Below are 14,054 nucleotides of genomic sequence, written 5' to 3'. Positions count from 1 at the left end.
CTGTCTTTTAGTTGAATTTATCAGGAGCCGAGTAAAACCTAGGAATTAAAAATGAGCTGGATGAAGTGTTCGATGTTCTTAGCCTATGTTTTTCAGTCAGGCAGATTGAAACGTTATTTGTTTTGATCATACATAGTTTAAGAAAGTTTCAGTCTGAAATGTAATACAGATGTTTTTAAAAACCTTCTCAGGCAGATTGATTAAAATTTGTCAAAACCAAACTCATGTGAAGTCGCAAGCTCACTGGCCAATACTTCAATAATTCAACTTGAAGTTATTAATTAAATAAGAAAAATTAATTACACCATAAAATAAAGGACAACTCAGTCAAAATTTCCCATCCACTGAAAGGTATGAGAATGACTGTTTTTCTCTATAATTAATCACCTTGTAACAATATTGCTTTCTGAGAAATTGCATGTTTCAGAGCTGCATGTTCAAATTGTTGTATTAGGTTACAAAACACGGCTAAAAAATATTCTCACCCTCCTAGTTTTTCTATCTGATTTCAAAATGCTTGTCTTCTGTTTCTAATATAAAATGTGGTTTTCAGAGTCGCATATATTGCTGATATGCGTCAAAAAACCGATGAACATATTTTTTAGATTATGTTGCTTTACTTTTAAACAAACCATCAGAGCAGTTTATTTATTTATAGGATTTTATTAGCATGTATACAGGGAACTAAAAACTTGCAGAAAAATTGCTGATCACATCAGAAAAGTCTGATAATAAAAGTCATTAAGTTATTAAATTCTTAACATGTGTATAGGTTTTAATTTTGGTTAAACAAAATAATATTCAAGAATACTTATCATTCTAAGATAGAACTCACTATTGTAAGTGATGTGAAAGTGAAGTCAAACTATCACGCATGTCCGAAAAAGCTTTGAAGAGAGATTTTATAATAAATGTGACAATACCTTCACAGATGAGAAGCAAGTCATTGTAACTAAATCCCATCGGGCACTCACACCGGAAGCTACCAATCTGATTGATACATACACCATTGGCACAGATGCCTGGAATTTTTCTGCATTCATCAATATCTAGGGGTAAGGAAATCAGTGATTAGATGAACATACTTCATTCATTCACTGAGATTTATGTTACCGTTCATGGTTTCATCTTGATTGCAATGTTTGGTTTCTTGAAATAAGAAAAAAATTAAATAATACAAGGAGAGTATCAGGGTGAAATTTAACCTTGATCCTTTTTTTTACATCCAACTTAAGGGACCAACCTGCCATGCTCAAACAGTGTTGGAAACACAACAGCATATTGGTCTGGGAACAGCAGAGGCACCTTTGGCAGCTGCCTTAAATAGCTGTTTTAAAATACCTCCCTTGATGTGGATCCTGCAGAGCAAGAGTGCTCAAGGCAGCCTTTCATGCTGGCCCTTGCTTCTGGGGCCACAGATCACCAGTATTACACTAATGAGGCTAATGGACCACTTTGCCATTGTCCTGCCTCAAGCCACATTAGCTACTTGAAGTGAGCATTGCACCAGATCTCACCCTGCTCCAATTTCTAGGGCAATGTACCTAACAATGCCTGGTGACTGGAGGAAGAACAGCAAAGAGAAACACACAAAACATGTTAGAGGGAGCTTTCCCATTGGATCATTTTCTTAAAAAAGGTTGACCTTCACTCTCTATTTGTTGGTTACTTGTTTTTAAAAAGGCATTTTGTCTTCATGAAGAACTATCTGACTAAATTATTTTTGTTTGGGATGGGAGCAGAACTCATATTCATCAACAATATCTTGACATACGGGTTGTGCAATGTTATATTCAAATATGACATACCCATTGAATTGCTGATTTTTAAAGAAACAAATTAAAAGCTTGCTCATTTTTTTCTGCTTCTTTGAGCTAATGTCCCTTTCATTTCAAAACTAATGAGAATAACAACCTTCAATAACAATTCTCCTAGACTTCAGTAACCATCTGTGTTGGATAAAACAACAGTAGTAAGCCTGTTGTCATTTGCGTTTCGCCTCACAATGTCTGGGAAACAAGGCCAGATTTGGAAGATTGTTCGCCACACTTTCAAAAATCTGCAGCCATTTTATTACAAACAAGTAATCCCAATGGATTATCAAATAATGATGTCGTTACCATGAAAGTGATAACAGATGAGAAACAAAAATTTAACTTCTAAAAATACATATGCTTTTAAAAGTCCAGAATGCAAATTTGAAAATTAAAATAAAATTTATTTTTAAGGTAAATGAGTCAAATATCAAAACTATTTTTCCTTTCCATTTCTTTGTAACTTTTTAAAGCCTGTCTCACATAAATCCTACATGCAGTGGTTATTAAGCGTAGCACCCTGGTTTCAACTTATCAACTTTATGGCAGCAGAGAGGGCTTGAGTCAAATGTTTGCTTTACGCCTCGCCTGATTTTAACATTCTACTGAGGTAAATAGGGGATAAAATTGGGCTGAGTGTAAAAGGGACATCTGAAGCCTATGCCTATTTGATGGATTTAGTCATAATCAGGGCTAAGGTCTTTTTGTATGGAGTGCGTGTTTCTTGCAATTTTTTCTCCCAACTCAAATATGCAAAATTTAATCATTGTCATATGTATCTAACAAATCCGGAGAGGTCCACTTACCGCAGACTGATGCAACTGTTAGGGATGGGGATTAAATATTGTTAGGGTTTGAGTTTTGCATTTAAACACAGACTCTCTTAATAATATATTTAGAATAACAGCAACCAAAATTAAATATCGTAGAAGGAACTTGTGGCACATATGCCACTAAAGGAATCGTTGCACTTACCGATAGGCTTTCCAGTTTCAAAGTCGATGGTAAAGCCAGGGCCTTGATTTCCACAAAGCAACTGGTATTCAGCTGGAATAGACAATTGTATAAATAATTAATCCACAATTTACCCTTTAATGGCTCTTGGGTGGCTAGGCCTTTGGCAATAGGCCGCAGCCAAGGTGCGGGTAGGAGGGAGAGAGTGATTGAGGAAGGCTGAAGGAATGGGGCAAGATCAAAGGTCAGAGGGAAGGTCAAGCTCCACAGCAGGGTGGAGATTGGGGGTCAGATGGAAGATTGAGGTCTAGAACAGGAGGGAGCTCACAGGTTGGGGTTGGTGGTGGTCACAAAGGGTCGGGGGAGGGGGATGGAGGAGGGAGATCAGAAAGGTTGGGAGGTAGATCAAAAGGGTCACAGAGGTAAGAAGAAGGTTCAGGAAAGAAGGTTTGAAGGAAGATCAGAAGGCTCATGGAGAAGATTGGAACGTTTGTGGAGGAGATCAGAAAGAAAGGTGGGGTGTACGACTGCATGGATTTGGTGAGCAGGGAAACTGGATCCAGCAGGTAGGTGGAAAGGCATATAACTCCTGGATCCAGCAGTCCTTGCTTCTCTTTAACTGCTAACCCAAGGCCCGTAAAGCTCAGCTGGTCAGAGTTAAATTTAAAATACTGGTTAAATATGATGCACAGTCTCATTCTAATATTTAAATTTCCAACCAACCATCTGGGAGTGATTGGTTGTACACCTACAATCCAACTTTTGCAAAAACCGGAAGTGGGAAGGTTGGAGACGGAGTTCCGATTTTTAACATTCTAGCACCTGACCCAAATCTGCCCATTTTGGCGGTTAAAATTCTCTCCAATGTGCTCCTTTCAATGTTCAGACATTATGATGAAGCAATTAAAATGGCCACAATTGTGTTAAGATGTATAGCTGGAACAATCTGTAAGTTTTCAGAATGGTTTACAATGCTCACATTTTTTCAAATTGTGGTTATATTACAAGTTTAGTGCATACATCCAGTGGCATGGTCCAAGCTGACTCCAAAGGTAAATAGTGTCAAGCCTTCTTGACAATGTAGTCTCACATTGGTTTGGCATTTCCAAAGGAATAATCTCACTATAGTGCTAAACTGGTTTAAAAAATACTTATGGGGTGTTGATTCTGGGAAGAATATTGATTATATTATGTGGTATAAATAACATAAACTGCGATTATCATGTGAAAATACACCAAGAACGTAGGACCAGAGGACACAGGTGGAAGTTAATCAATTTAGAACTGATATCAAGGCATTTGGAATAATTTACCAAGCAAAGGGAAAGAACACCACACAGAGTTATCAAAAATTAGATGTCATTATTGAGAGAGTTATTAAGCGAGGGGGCCATTTCCCATCTCTTATTTTTCTTATGACTTGGACCCTGACTAGTCACCCTCCTGGACTCCAGAATTTCAGGCCTAACTAAAATAAGGTTAACTTATTAGTTAGGATGCCATACTGAGGTATGGTATCCTAATGGTTAAGATACTGGTCCAGCATTTTTATTACACTTTCTTTTTTATCATCTGCCTTCACAACTGGTGAAACTTTTGCATTCAAAGTATTGCATTGCTTATTCATGTTGTAATGAGTTGTGACTGGGTGATTTCTGTCAAGTTATCAGTGTGTAGTTGAGAAGGAACACAAAACTAAGAACAGCACAAAAAGGGGTGATGTAAAGCTGGGAAACCTAGTAAGACTAGAACATTGTTGAAGTAAGAAAGGGGGAGATCCTGCCTGACCAAGTGCCTCGATTTCCACGAGGAAGTTATCCTCCAAGTTCCACAAAAATGGGTATTAACCAAAGTCAAAGTTTTGGGGTGTAGGGGAAATTCTGTGAATGGATAAGAAATTAGCTGAATTAGGGTAGGAAACAAAGACACACTCTTTTACCCTGAATTAGCTTGAGTTTCAAGGAATGAACTACTATGAGAGTATAACAAAAGTACCTAACTAGCTTTAACACTGATTTTTATACTCAAGACTCTGGAGTGGGACTTGAATCCATAACTTTGTGACTCGGAGGTGAGGGTGCTACCAACTGAACCACAGTTGACAGGGAAACACAGGCTCAAATTAATAAAAGGTAATTTTAAGATTAAAATCAAGAAACTTTTCTTCAATCCGAATGACAATGTGCGGAATAGACAAAAACAGTTGAACCATTTAAGGAACAACTGGATGCCACATTTGGATTTATCTGAATTGATGAATTTTGAATGGTCAAGTAGCCTTCATCCTCTGTAATTATCTTGTGATCTTGGTGCCCCTATTTTGTATGTCAAATATATGAAGCTGAAATGTACATGGGGCCAATGGCTTACATAGGGCTCTTGTTCTTGCTCAGACAAGGAGGCTACCTTTTGGCTGTATGCAGGATTAAGTTGCTTGGCTTCCAAAGAATCTCCCACAATGGAAGGGGAATACAAGTACCTGGTTAATCAAACATAACTGAGTTGGTTTTAGATGCTTTTTCATGGGATATGGAGCATTGTATTTTATGTAACTTCAGCTCCAAATTATACTGATCAAAACAAGGGGCATGTAGAACTGGCAGCCCTCCTAAAATCCACTACTGTTTTTCATAAAGAGCTGCTTCATGGAAATGTTGATTTCACATTGATTAATTCAGTTTAGTTTGACTGACAAGCATAAGTGAACATTCTGCCCTGGATTTTTGCTCCTGAGGCGGATGTGCAGAATCAGAAAATTTCCCAGCTCGATGCCTTGGGAGAAACAGCCCGGAATGGCTAGATTTTTGTTCCAGAGGTACGGGCGCACGCTGGAGTTGGGCCCGCTGCCCCCAGAAACAGTGCAGAGTCAGCCACAGGAGGGGCTGCTGAGTGCCGATGCGGGCTTTTTAAAAGGCTTGCCTCGGAGGTCTGGGACATCGTCCCAGTTGTAATAAAAACAGTTAGGCCCTCTGGCCCTCACTCCCTCCATCCACACTAGCTCATGCCTCCACCCACCTCCCATGCCCTCCATGCCAACCTATATCCCTCTAATCACCCCCATGACCCTTTACAGCCCCTATTCCAACTTAGTGCCAACACATGGACCCCCCCGGCTCATCACCATGGCCCTTTGTAGCCCCTATGCCAACTTAGCGCTATCTCATGCCAACCCATGACCCCCCACTCATTCCTGTGGCCCCTTATAGTCCCTATGCCAACTTAGTGCCAACATATACACCACCCACCACCTTACACCAACCATGCCAAGTCACTTAGTATCCACTATGGGCAGAACTCAGGACTCATGCTGAGTTTAAATAAAGTTCTAAGTGTATATTACAGGCTTCACTATATAAAAAACGCTCTCATTGATAAAAGCCCATTCAATACACTTAAATCTTTTCACGTTTGTAATCCCTTACAAAAAACAAATATTTATATTCATAGCCCCACATCAAAGACAGTTAATCCCCTAATAACCTCTTGGAGCTGTCAATCAAACTATGGATTTGCAGCAACTCCACTCCCCATAACCTGTGATAATGACAGGTTGTGGAAGCAGTCATTCAGTAATAACATGATAATAAACGCCCTCAGGCTTATGTCAGCAAAAGACTATTGAAACTGCAAGCACTGATTTTTTTCAACTTAGGGCACAATTTTCTGTCCCTGTTGGTGTCAGGTGTCATGGTGGACACGAGCGGACAATATGGCGGGAAGGCCAAAATTCAATTTCACACCAGTGTGATGCCAGTTTGCAATTGTCCGCTCCACCTGGCAATGGCAGGCCACGTTTCCTGCCACCACATGTCGGGAACATCATTTTAATACATCTCCATATAATTATAAGCCCTGCTCGCCCGAATAATCCCCCCACGCTGGATTAGCCGGGCATGTCGGCGTTTCACACTGTACAGAAGCAGCGTGCACTAGTGAGCTGCACTTCGCTCGGGATCTTGAGGTTTGTTTGTCTACCTTGCTTTGGGCAGCACTCGCAGTCATCAGCGCCAGGCTTCGCAGGCAGCACCACATCACCTTTAAGGGAGCCTTGCAGGCAAGTCTCTATCTACCAGACCAGGCATAAGGCAGGATGGCTTTTCAATGGCTGCAGGGCTAGGGTTTGCCTGGGGAAGGGGCAGAAGTGGCCTCAGGCATGGGAAGAGGCTGCAGGACGAGAGCTGCACTGGGGAAAGGGGGGGTATCGCAGGGAGTGCGTAGGGGCACATGTTGATTTGTGCAAATGGCCTCAAGGCAGTGAGGGCTGAGGAGGTAGACACCAGAGGACAGGAGGCCAGAAGATGATATGAAGGTTTGTGAGAGAGGGAAAGTTGAGATGTTCCTTGAGCTGGCAGTGAGTGAGATGCCAGTGAATGTGTGATGGGCTTGTGAGTGTGTGAGTTTAGGAGTGATGAGATGGTTGCCTTACCCTGATAGCATGGATGAGATCATTCAGCCTCTTTCTGCACTGGATGGTCAGCCTCTTTTGTGCATCTTTGGCATTGACCACCACTCCCAAGCTTGAGTGGTGAGACTGGTGGGCCTCCTGCAGCCACAGCGGGGAGGAGGACATCACACCGGGCCTCCATGGCATCCAGAAGGTGCTCCAGGGATATGTCACTGAATCGGGAGGGCTGCACCTTCTTGACTTATGGCCCATGTCTTCACCAGTGCCCTCCTGGGCTGTAAGCACTGAGAAGTGCGCACACGGCACAGTTTAAATATGGTTCCCTGCATGATGAAGCAGCAAGGTAATGGCATGGCAGGCAAATCGGAGGCCGCCTGCCAGCGAGACAGCATGTTTCCTGTGGCTGCATAATTAATGAGGCAGGAAATGGGCTGACACTGCGCGAAACACCACCATTGCGACCAATGGGTAAACATTGTTTTTCACACCTGCTGCTGCACTTTGTGCAAATCTGGGATGATTCCACCCTTAGAAGCAAAGCAGGCTGTTTTTTTTTTCAGTTCCACAAACCTTATCCACCTTCTACTCACATTCATATCTACTCTTAAAAATCCTAGCTTACACACTATGGGAAATGGATCATGCTCCAGCAAAAATGGGGTCTGTTTGAATTCGGCACAGAGTTCAAATAGCCTTGCAGGGTTCGGGTTTCCCATATGCATGAATTACATGCTGCCCCCTTTCCCCCACTGATGGAAATAGGATCTGTCGGTAATGGGTGCAGGACTTCTGGATCCGGGGTCCTGGTATCATTTTGGCTAAGACGTGGAATCTGCATAATTGTGTGAAGATCTGGGCCTTTGTGTTAATTTCATACTAAGTGTAATGTTTCTCAATTCTTTATGGGCAGAATTTTTTGCTCGGCGTGTAGGCGCGCGTCTGACCCGCTGGAGCATGACATAGCGCATGATGACATCGGGCGAGCATCCCAACAACATCACGCACTCGCACGATATTTCAGGTGGCGGGCGCGTGTGAGAGTCGGCAGCATGCCTGCCGACAATTAAGAGGCCTATTAAAGCCATTAATGTGGTGATCAACGGTGATTTTTCGGTGCGCATCCAACATTATGGTTGGCGGGTGGGCGAATCGGCCAGGCAGCCTTTGCCTTTTTGAGGAAACCTCATCCAAGGGCGGCTTGAGGTTTCTGATATTAATGAAAAAAAGATAAAATTGTTTGGGCAGAATTTACATCAGCCATATGTCCAGGTGACTGATCCTGGTCCAGGTGACTGATCCTGATGTGTGGACATTTTTTTCGGCATTTGAAAATCTTTATTTATGGCTTTAAATTCATCAGCTCCCTGGGGCAGCTCTCTGCCTTCACGGGGTTTTCTGTGAGCGCTCCCTGTGCCTGTGCCTGCACTGACTTCAGCGCTCACCCTCCTCCTGCCCCACCCCGGCAGCGCTGAGTATTTCAGCACGCTTTTCAAGCTGGCTGTCTGTAAATTGGCCAGCCAGTGTGAAATTGCGGTCAGGGGCCGATCGGTGGTGGCAGCCCATTTTCAGGCCTCTCCTGGGCCTGCTGGCTGCGCCCACACGTCGAACTCAAAATCCTGTCCTGTGGGTGTGGATGTATTGGATTTCTATTCTCATGATAGTACTAATTTGAAAACTTAGGTGACAGCCATCAATGCTCATGAAGGAGCTAAATAACTTAAGTGAGAGGTTAGCTACTGAAACTTTTAATGACACCATTCATCTCTTTCATTGATATCCTCTGGACTGCTTAAAGAGTGAGCCCAAAGTCAACCTTACCTGTTTTTTTTTCTGCAAACACAGCAACTTCTTATTCCTCACTGTGGAAGATGATAACCAAAGACTGTACTGGCTACAAAATAATGATGCTTTGACCTACCAACAATCTTTTTATTTTGTATCAGCTCAATTTGAGCTTGCCATCTTTGTATTTTGTTTCCACAACACCGGTAGTTGAAGACTTCAAAATATTTGTTGCTATTGTGAGGGAGGGCAAGAACAAGAGACAGACAACAACTAATTCCTCAGCAATCTGTCTATATCAGAAATGAATTATAGTTCCTAGAAAGATATTACTTTTAGTTTTGGGGGGACACCCAGATAGCTCATTCCATCCAGGGACAGTGGGCAAAAATAGAGGGCACAATGAATGAAGCAGCTGCGCAATAGTTCCATATTTCAACATCTAAAGGAGAAAACTTGCACTCATCGGTCGGATGAATTCTTTACAGCCCCAACACTCAGTGGTGAACCCGCTACAAGGGAAATTAAAATCGAGCCTTGTACCTTTTCCTTCTCTCAATTTTCCAAGTGCTGTGAATAAGCTATTTTTTAACTAACTGTTTTACCTAAAATGTGCTTGAGTGGGAAAAAAAATCATATTTTTAAACCAAATTTCTGCTTTCATTAATTAAGTTACAACAAGTGTGGAAACCAGGTGGGAAATGCAGTTACTGACTCACATGTAGCAGGCGTCGGGCAGGGTTCACAAGGTTTGTTCCAGCCTTTACCGATATTGTATGCACAACAGCACATTTTTTTGGTTAAGTTGAAGGACAGCTCATTCTCACAGGTCTCGTTGTAGTGTCGATAGCACAAGCTCTTTCTCATGTCTGGAATAAATAAAATATGGTATGAAAACTAAACTCTGGCATTATGTTTAAATGTCTGTTGAAATATTTCTGATCTTATATTTGTTGGCTGTCTGTTGATGGTAGAACATTTAGGTTGGACTTTACATCAACACATACCAGCTCTTTTGCTCTTTCTGGCTAGACATTCAATCATGTACTGCCAACACTCTATTACGTTAATATATCTGGAAATTCCAAGAGAAGCAAAAGGGTCTTTGAAAGCTGTGATTAGAGGGTAAGTGATACAGTCCCCGATCACTTACACTGGGTGTTAATGCAATTTGTCCACTATAATTCATGTTTAGTTAAACCACAATAAGTTAAATATCCTAATTTTGATTTTAGTGTTAAGTCTCCTCATTTTGTTACTCTAACAGACTGGAGCTAGCTAACATATTCTTGACAGGCAGAAATCAAACAATATTCAGCTGCTAAGGATTAAACAGCAGCCTATGAATTCACAGCAAGTTCTGATCATGTGTTTCACTCTTCCCCTCTCCCCTTTCATGGCTTCATTTTGATGCCTTTGTGAATCCAATTACTAAGACCAATGACTGATTTCATAAATGAAGAGGATTAATGAGCAGCAAACTTATTGAAGGACCTACCAGACAAGGCAAAATCGCTGGCACACTTAATATGTCATAAGTGATGCCTTTATAATTGACTCTAATGATAAAGAAAATGGTTATCACTATTCGCCCAATAAAGGTGGCTGCCTGTTGAGTGTGCATGGTGTAAGTGGTAAGGATTACAATTCATCTCGATAGTTGTTTAAACACATTGGAGCAGAATTTCATCTTTACTCGCTGACTCCGCTTCATGAGAATAGAGATGTTGACTTGTTTCTATTTGTGACTGTAGTGTCTTGAATTTATACAATAACAAAAGTAAATTGCCTCAAAATCTTTATTTCTCATGCAATTTGAAAAGCAAGCCCACTCCATTAAATCACTCCCATATAAACGTAAAGAAACTGCATAGAAATACAGTGTTAACTAAAATATTAACTATGTACATCTGACTAAGATTTGGTCGCTCATTTTTCCTGTATATTCATGTTTGATCTTTGAGTACTGTTGGCCCTGAAGTGGAATTCACTGCAATCAAGATATTATACATTAAAAGTACTTTAGGAAAGTGCTAATTTCCTGAAGAACTGTGCGTCCTGACATTGCTTCCCGAGATGACATTCATCCAACTTCAGATAACTGGCACCAACATCACTGCAATCGAGACATTACTTCACATTGGGAAGTACTTGAGTTTAAAGGCTATGAACCTTAAAAGTCAAGCAGGATCACTGATTATCTCCTTGACAACTACAATTGCAAAGCCTCATTCCAAAGCATTAAGTGGTGTGTGTTTAGGTTTTGCACTAGCTTCTGCAGCTTTTGCTTGAGAAAACTGCAGAGGAACATTTGCTTTTCGGAGGTTGTTCATAGGAATCGTGTTGTAGATTTGCTAATTTTGAGGGATCAGTAATCAGTAGGACTCACCCATACAGTTGTTCCCACCATTGATCTGCATGTACTCCGGAGGGCAGACACAGGTGTAGTTACCCAAGGTGTTGTAGCATGTCCCAGGTCCACAGATACCAGGGTAGGTGACACATTCATCAATATCTGTGAAGGCACATAGTGGATTATTTCTTTATAGGAATATGATGCCTATTTTTGATGTCTAACAGTTGTTCCACTGCTACCACCCTCCGTCATCCCCCATCACTCCCAGCCCTTTAAATTAACTGCATTTGACCATTTTTAAAAATGTTTTAAATTGAAATGTTCCAGGTATTGACAGCTCCTTTACAAATATGTCTGTAACTTACCTTCACAGATCCGGGTGTCATCGTTTAAGTAGTAGCCAGCTGGGCATTCACACTGAAAGCTGCCAAAAGTGTTGACACAGTTCCCACCTTGACACAGGCCTGGCAGCTCCTGGCATTCATCAATATCTGAGAAGCAAAATATAGCCAGAGAAATATTCACAAAGCACATCATAAAGTGCATGGCCTCACTAAAACATTGTCACCATTACAATTCAGGTCTTTGAACTGTTTGAATCTGATAGCATTTAAGTGAATCCATGGATGAAAATAGGATTGTGTAGGGGAAATTTTCATGGGCTGAATTTCCCCCCCGTCGGGGGGTGTTGTGTGGGGGTGGGCGCGAACCCAATCGGCGCTCCCAATCGAGGATGCGCCGCCATTTTACGTGGGCAGGCCAATTAAGGACCTGCCCAGCGTGACACTCGCCCGGAAGTGTTCAGCACTCCCTGTGCGGGCGGTGGGGAGGATTCCCTGAATTGTTCCCTGCACTGTTTTGCGCATGTGCGCGAAAGAGCATGGAGATCTCCCTGAGGCACCTCTGTGCCTCAGGGAGATCGGTTTGAAATGTGTAAATTTAAATAAAGGGAAATAAAAACTTTTAAAACATGTCCCCTCATGTGACACTGTCACATGAGCTGGGACATGTGAATGGATTATTTTTAAAATTTTTATTGACTTTTAAAACACTTCATGAAACCTTATCCCGCCCGTGAATGAGGCTTCGTGAAAAATGTGAAGGCCAGCTGGGCTCTTCGCCTGCCCGCCAACCTTAAGTTTAGCTAATTGAATTAATTACTATTTAAATGGCCTTAATAGGTCTTTGATAGTTCGGTGGGCGTGCAGCCAACTTGGCTGCGCGTCCGCCAAACTGAAAATCTAAATGATGCGCGGTGATGTCGGAACGCCCGCCCGATGTCACCACGTGTTATTTTACGTGTCGGCAAGTGGGCTCCTCCCCCCGCTCGCCAACTGGAGAACTCTGCCCCATGTGTCTGATTCGACTGGGCAGGTGACATATTGTTGTGACACTGCTAATTGTCAATGTATTCAGGGTAAGGTCTGAACCATTTTCATTAATGGGCTTCATTTGAATAATTGCAGCGAGCTGCCTGAGTTGATCCAGGCGCCTTGTTGATTGGGAAGAAGTCTGATTGGTTATCCACAAAACCAAGCCAGACGTGGACCTGTATGGGAAATGGACACAGAGGCAGGGGGGGGTTGGAAAGATTTTTGTGGGGCCATATAGAGTATTAATAGGCCTTCAGATCCCAGAAGAATCATCCTAAAAGCATTTTCTTACAGCTTTTCTGACTGAATGGGTGTTAAGTAGTATATTGCCATTTGTTCTGCACTACTTCCTTATTCCTGCTTGAGAACATTAGCAGGTTCTCTATGCCTTTGTAACTCCACAGATAATGGGCCATAACGTTGATTGCTCATGAAACAGGCAAAGGGATCATGATGTGTGATTAACCTATGCCAGTTCAAAATTATGCAAGTAGCACACAAATTGTGTTCTGGTGCCTCTAATTATGATGATAATAGTGAGTAACAAAACACTAAATGCACCACTGAGTGGCTGCACATCTCCACAGTGGGCCCAAGTTCGTGCGGGGCAAGCACCACTTAGTACTTGTCTGCACCACTGAAAACCAGTCTTCACCTTGTCATGAAATTATAATAATTTTCATAATATTATTGTAAATTATTGTAAAGGTAGGTTAATAGTGGGGTTTGGAGTAGTTTCTCTGTGTGTAGGTGTGTGTGTGTTTGGGTGTTAATTGAATTTTAGACAGCTGGTCTGGATGATTTGAGTTATCAGAAGAGAAGTTAGGTTTGAAATGCTAAATACGTAAACATGGCCGAAGTGTTAGAATGTGAGGTGTGAAGAACATTTGCATTTTTAGATAAACCAGAGTTGTGAATTTCAAAGAGATGGTAAGGTGTTACACTTAGCCAACAGAGGCTAAGCCAAACAGAGTGTTTATTTTTCCCAAAGATTACTGATAATATGAGTACTATGAAAGATTTATATTATGAAAAAAGTTGCAAGACATATTGGGACAATGGGATTTACATTAAAAAGGGAGAAACCTGTATAAGATGAGGTTATGTATAAGAAGAAGGAATTCTAAGATCTAACAAGTGTGAAAAGCCTCCAGCCTCTATGTACCAAACTGATGTCTCCAGGAACCGAAGTTAAGAGAATTCATTTTAAATGTCACTGTCCAGGGTTTTGTGTGCTTTGCCTGGGTCTATTGAAATCTATGTTATTTTACTGTTGCCTTAATGGAGGTGTCACTGGGAGCTAGATTAATTAGGGGAGTTAGGAGTTATCATAGTAGTAATCTGTCAACCTATGCATGTGGTTAAAATCA

At 41.6% G+C, this 14,054-nt stretch overlaps 1 protein-coding gene across 1 annotated transcript in view; it reads right to left on the bottom strand.

The window, feature by feature from the left end:
* Positions 1–14,054, bottom strand: part of fbn2 (fibrillin 2) — a 401,654-nt gene that overhangs the window by 97,013 nt on the left and 290,587 nt on the right. The window contains exons 39-43 of the mRNA XM_078568999.1: positions 11,677–11,802; positions 11,345–11,470; positions 9,675–9,824; positions 2,790–2,861; positions 924–1,049 (exon numbers count right to left, since the gene is read on the bottom strand). Of these exons, the coding sequence (XP_078425125.1) occupies positions 924–1,049; positions 2,790–2,861; positions 9,675–9,824; positions 11,345–11,470; positions 11,677–11,802 (600 nt within the window). The remainder of the gene's footprint in view (positions 1–923; positions 1,050–2,789; positions 2,862–9,674; positions 9,825–11,344; positions 11,471–11,676; positions 11,803–14,054) is intronic.

This window comes from Cetorhinus maximus, chromosome 2, assembly GCF_964194155.1.
Source record: "Cetorhinus maximus chromosome 2, sCetMax3.hap1.1, whole genome shotgun sequence".
NCBI lineage: Eukaryota > Metazoa > Chordata > Chondrichthyes > Lamniformes > Cetorhinidae > Cetorhinus > Cetorhinus maximus.
Note: the sequence above shows the minus strand (reverse complement) of the source record. Positions and strands in the feature narration are given on the sequence as shown.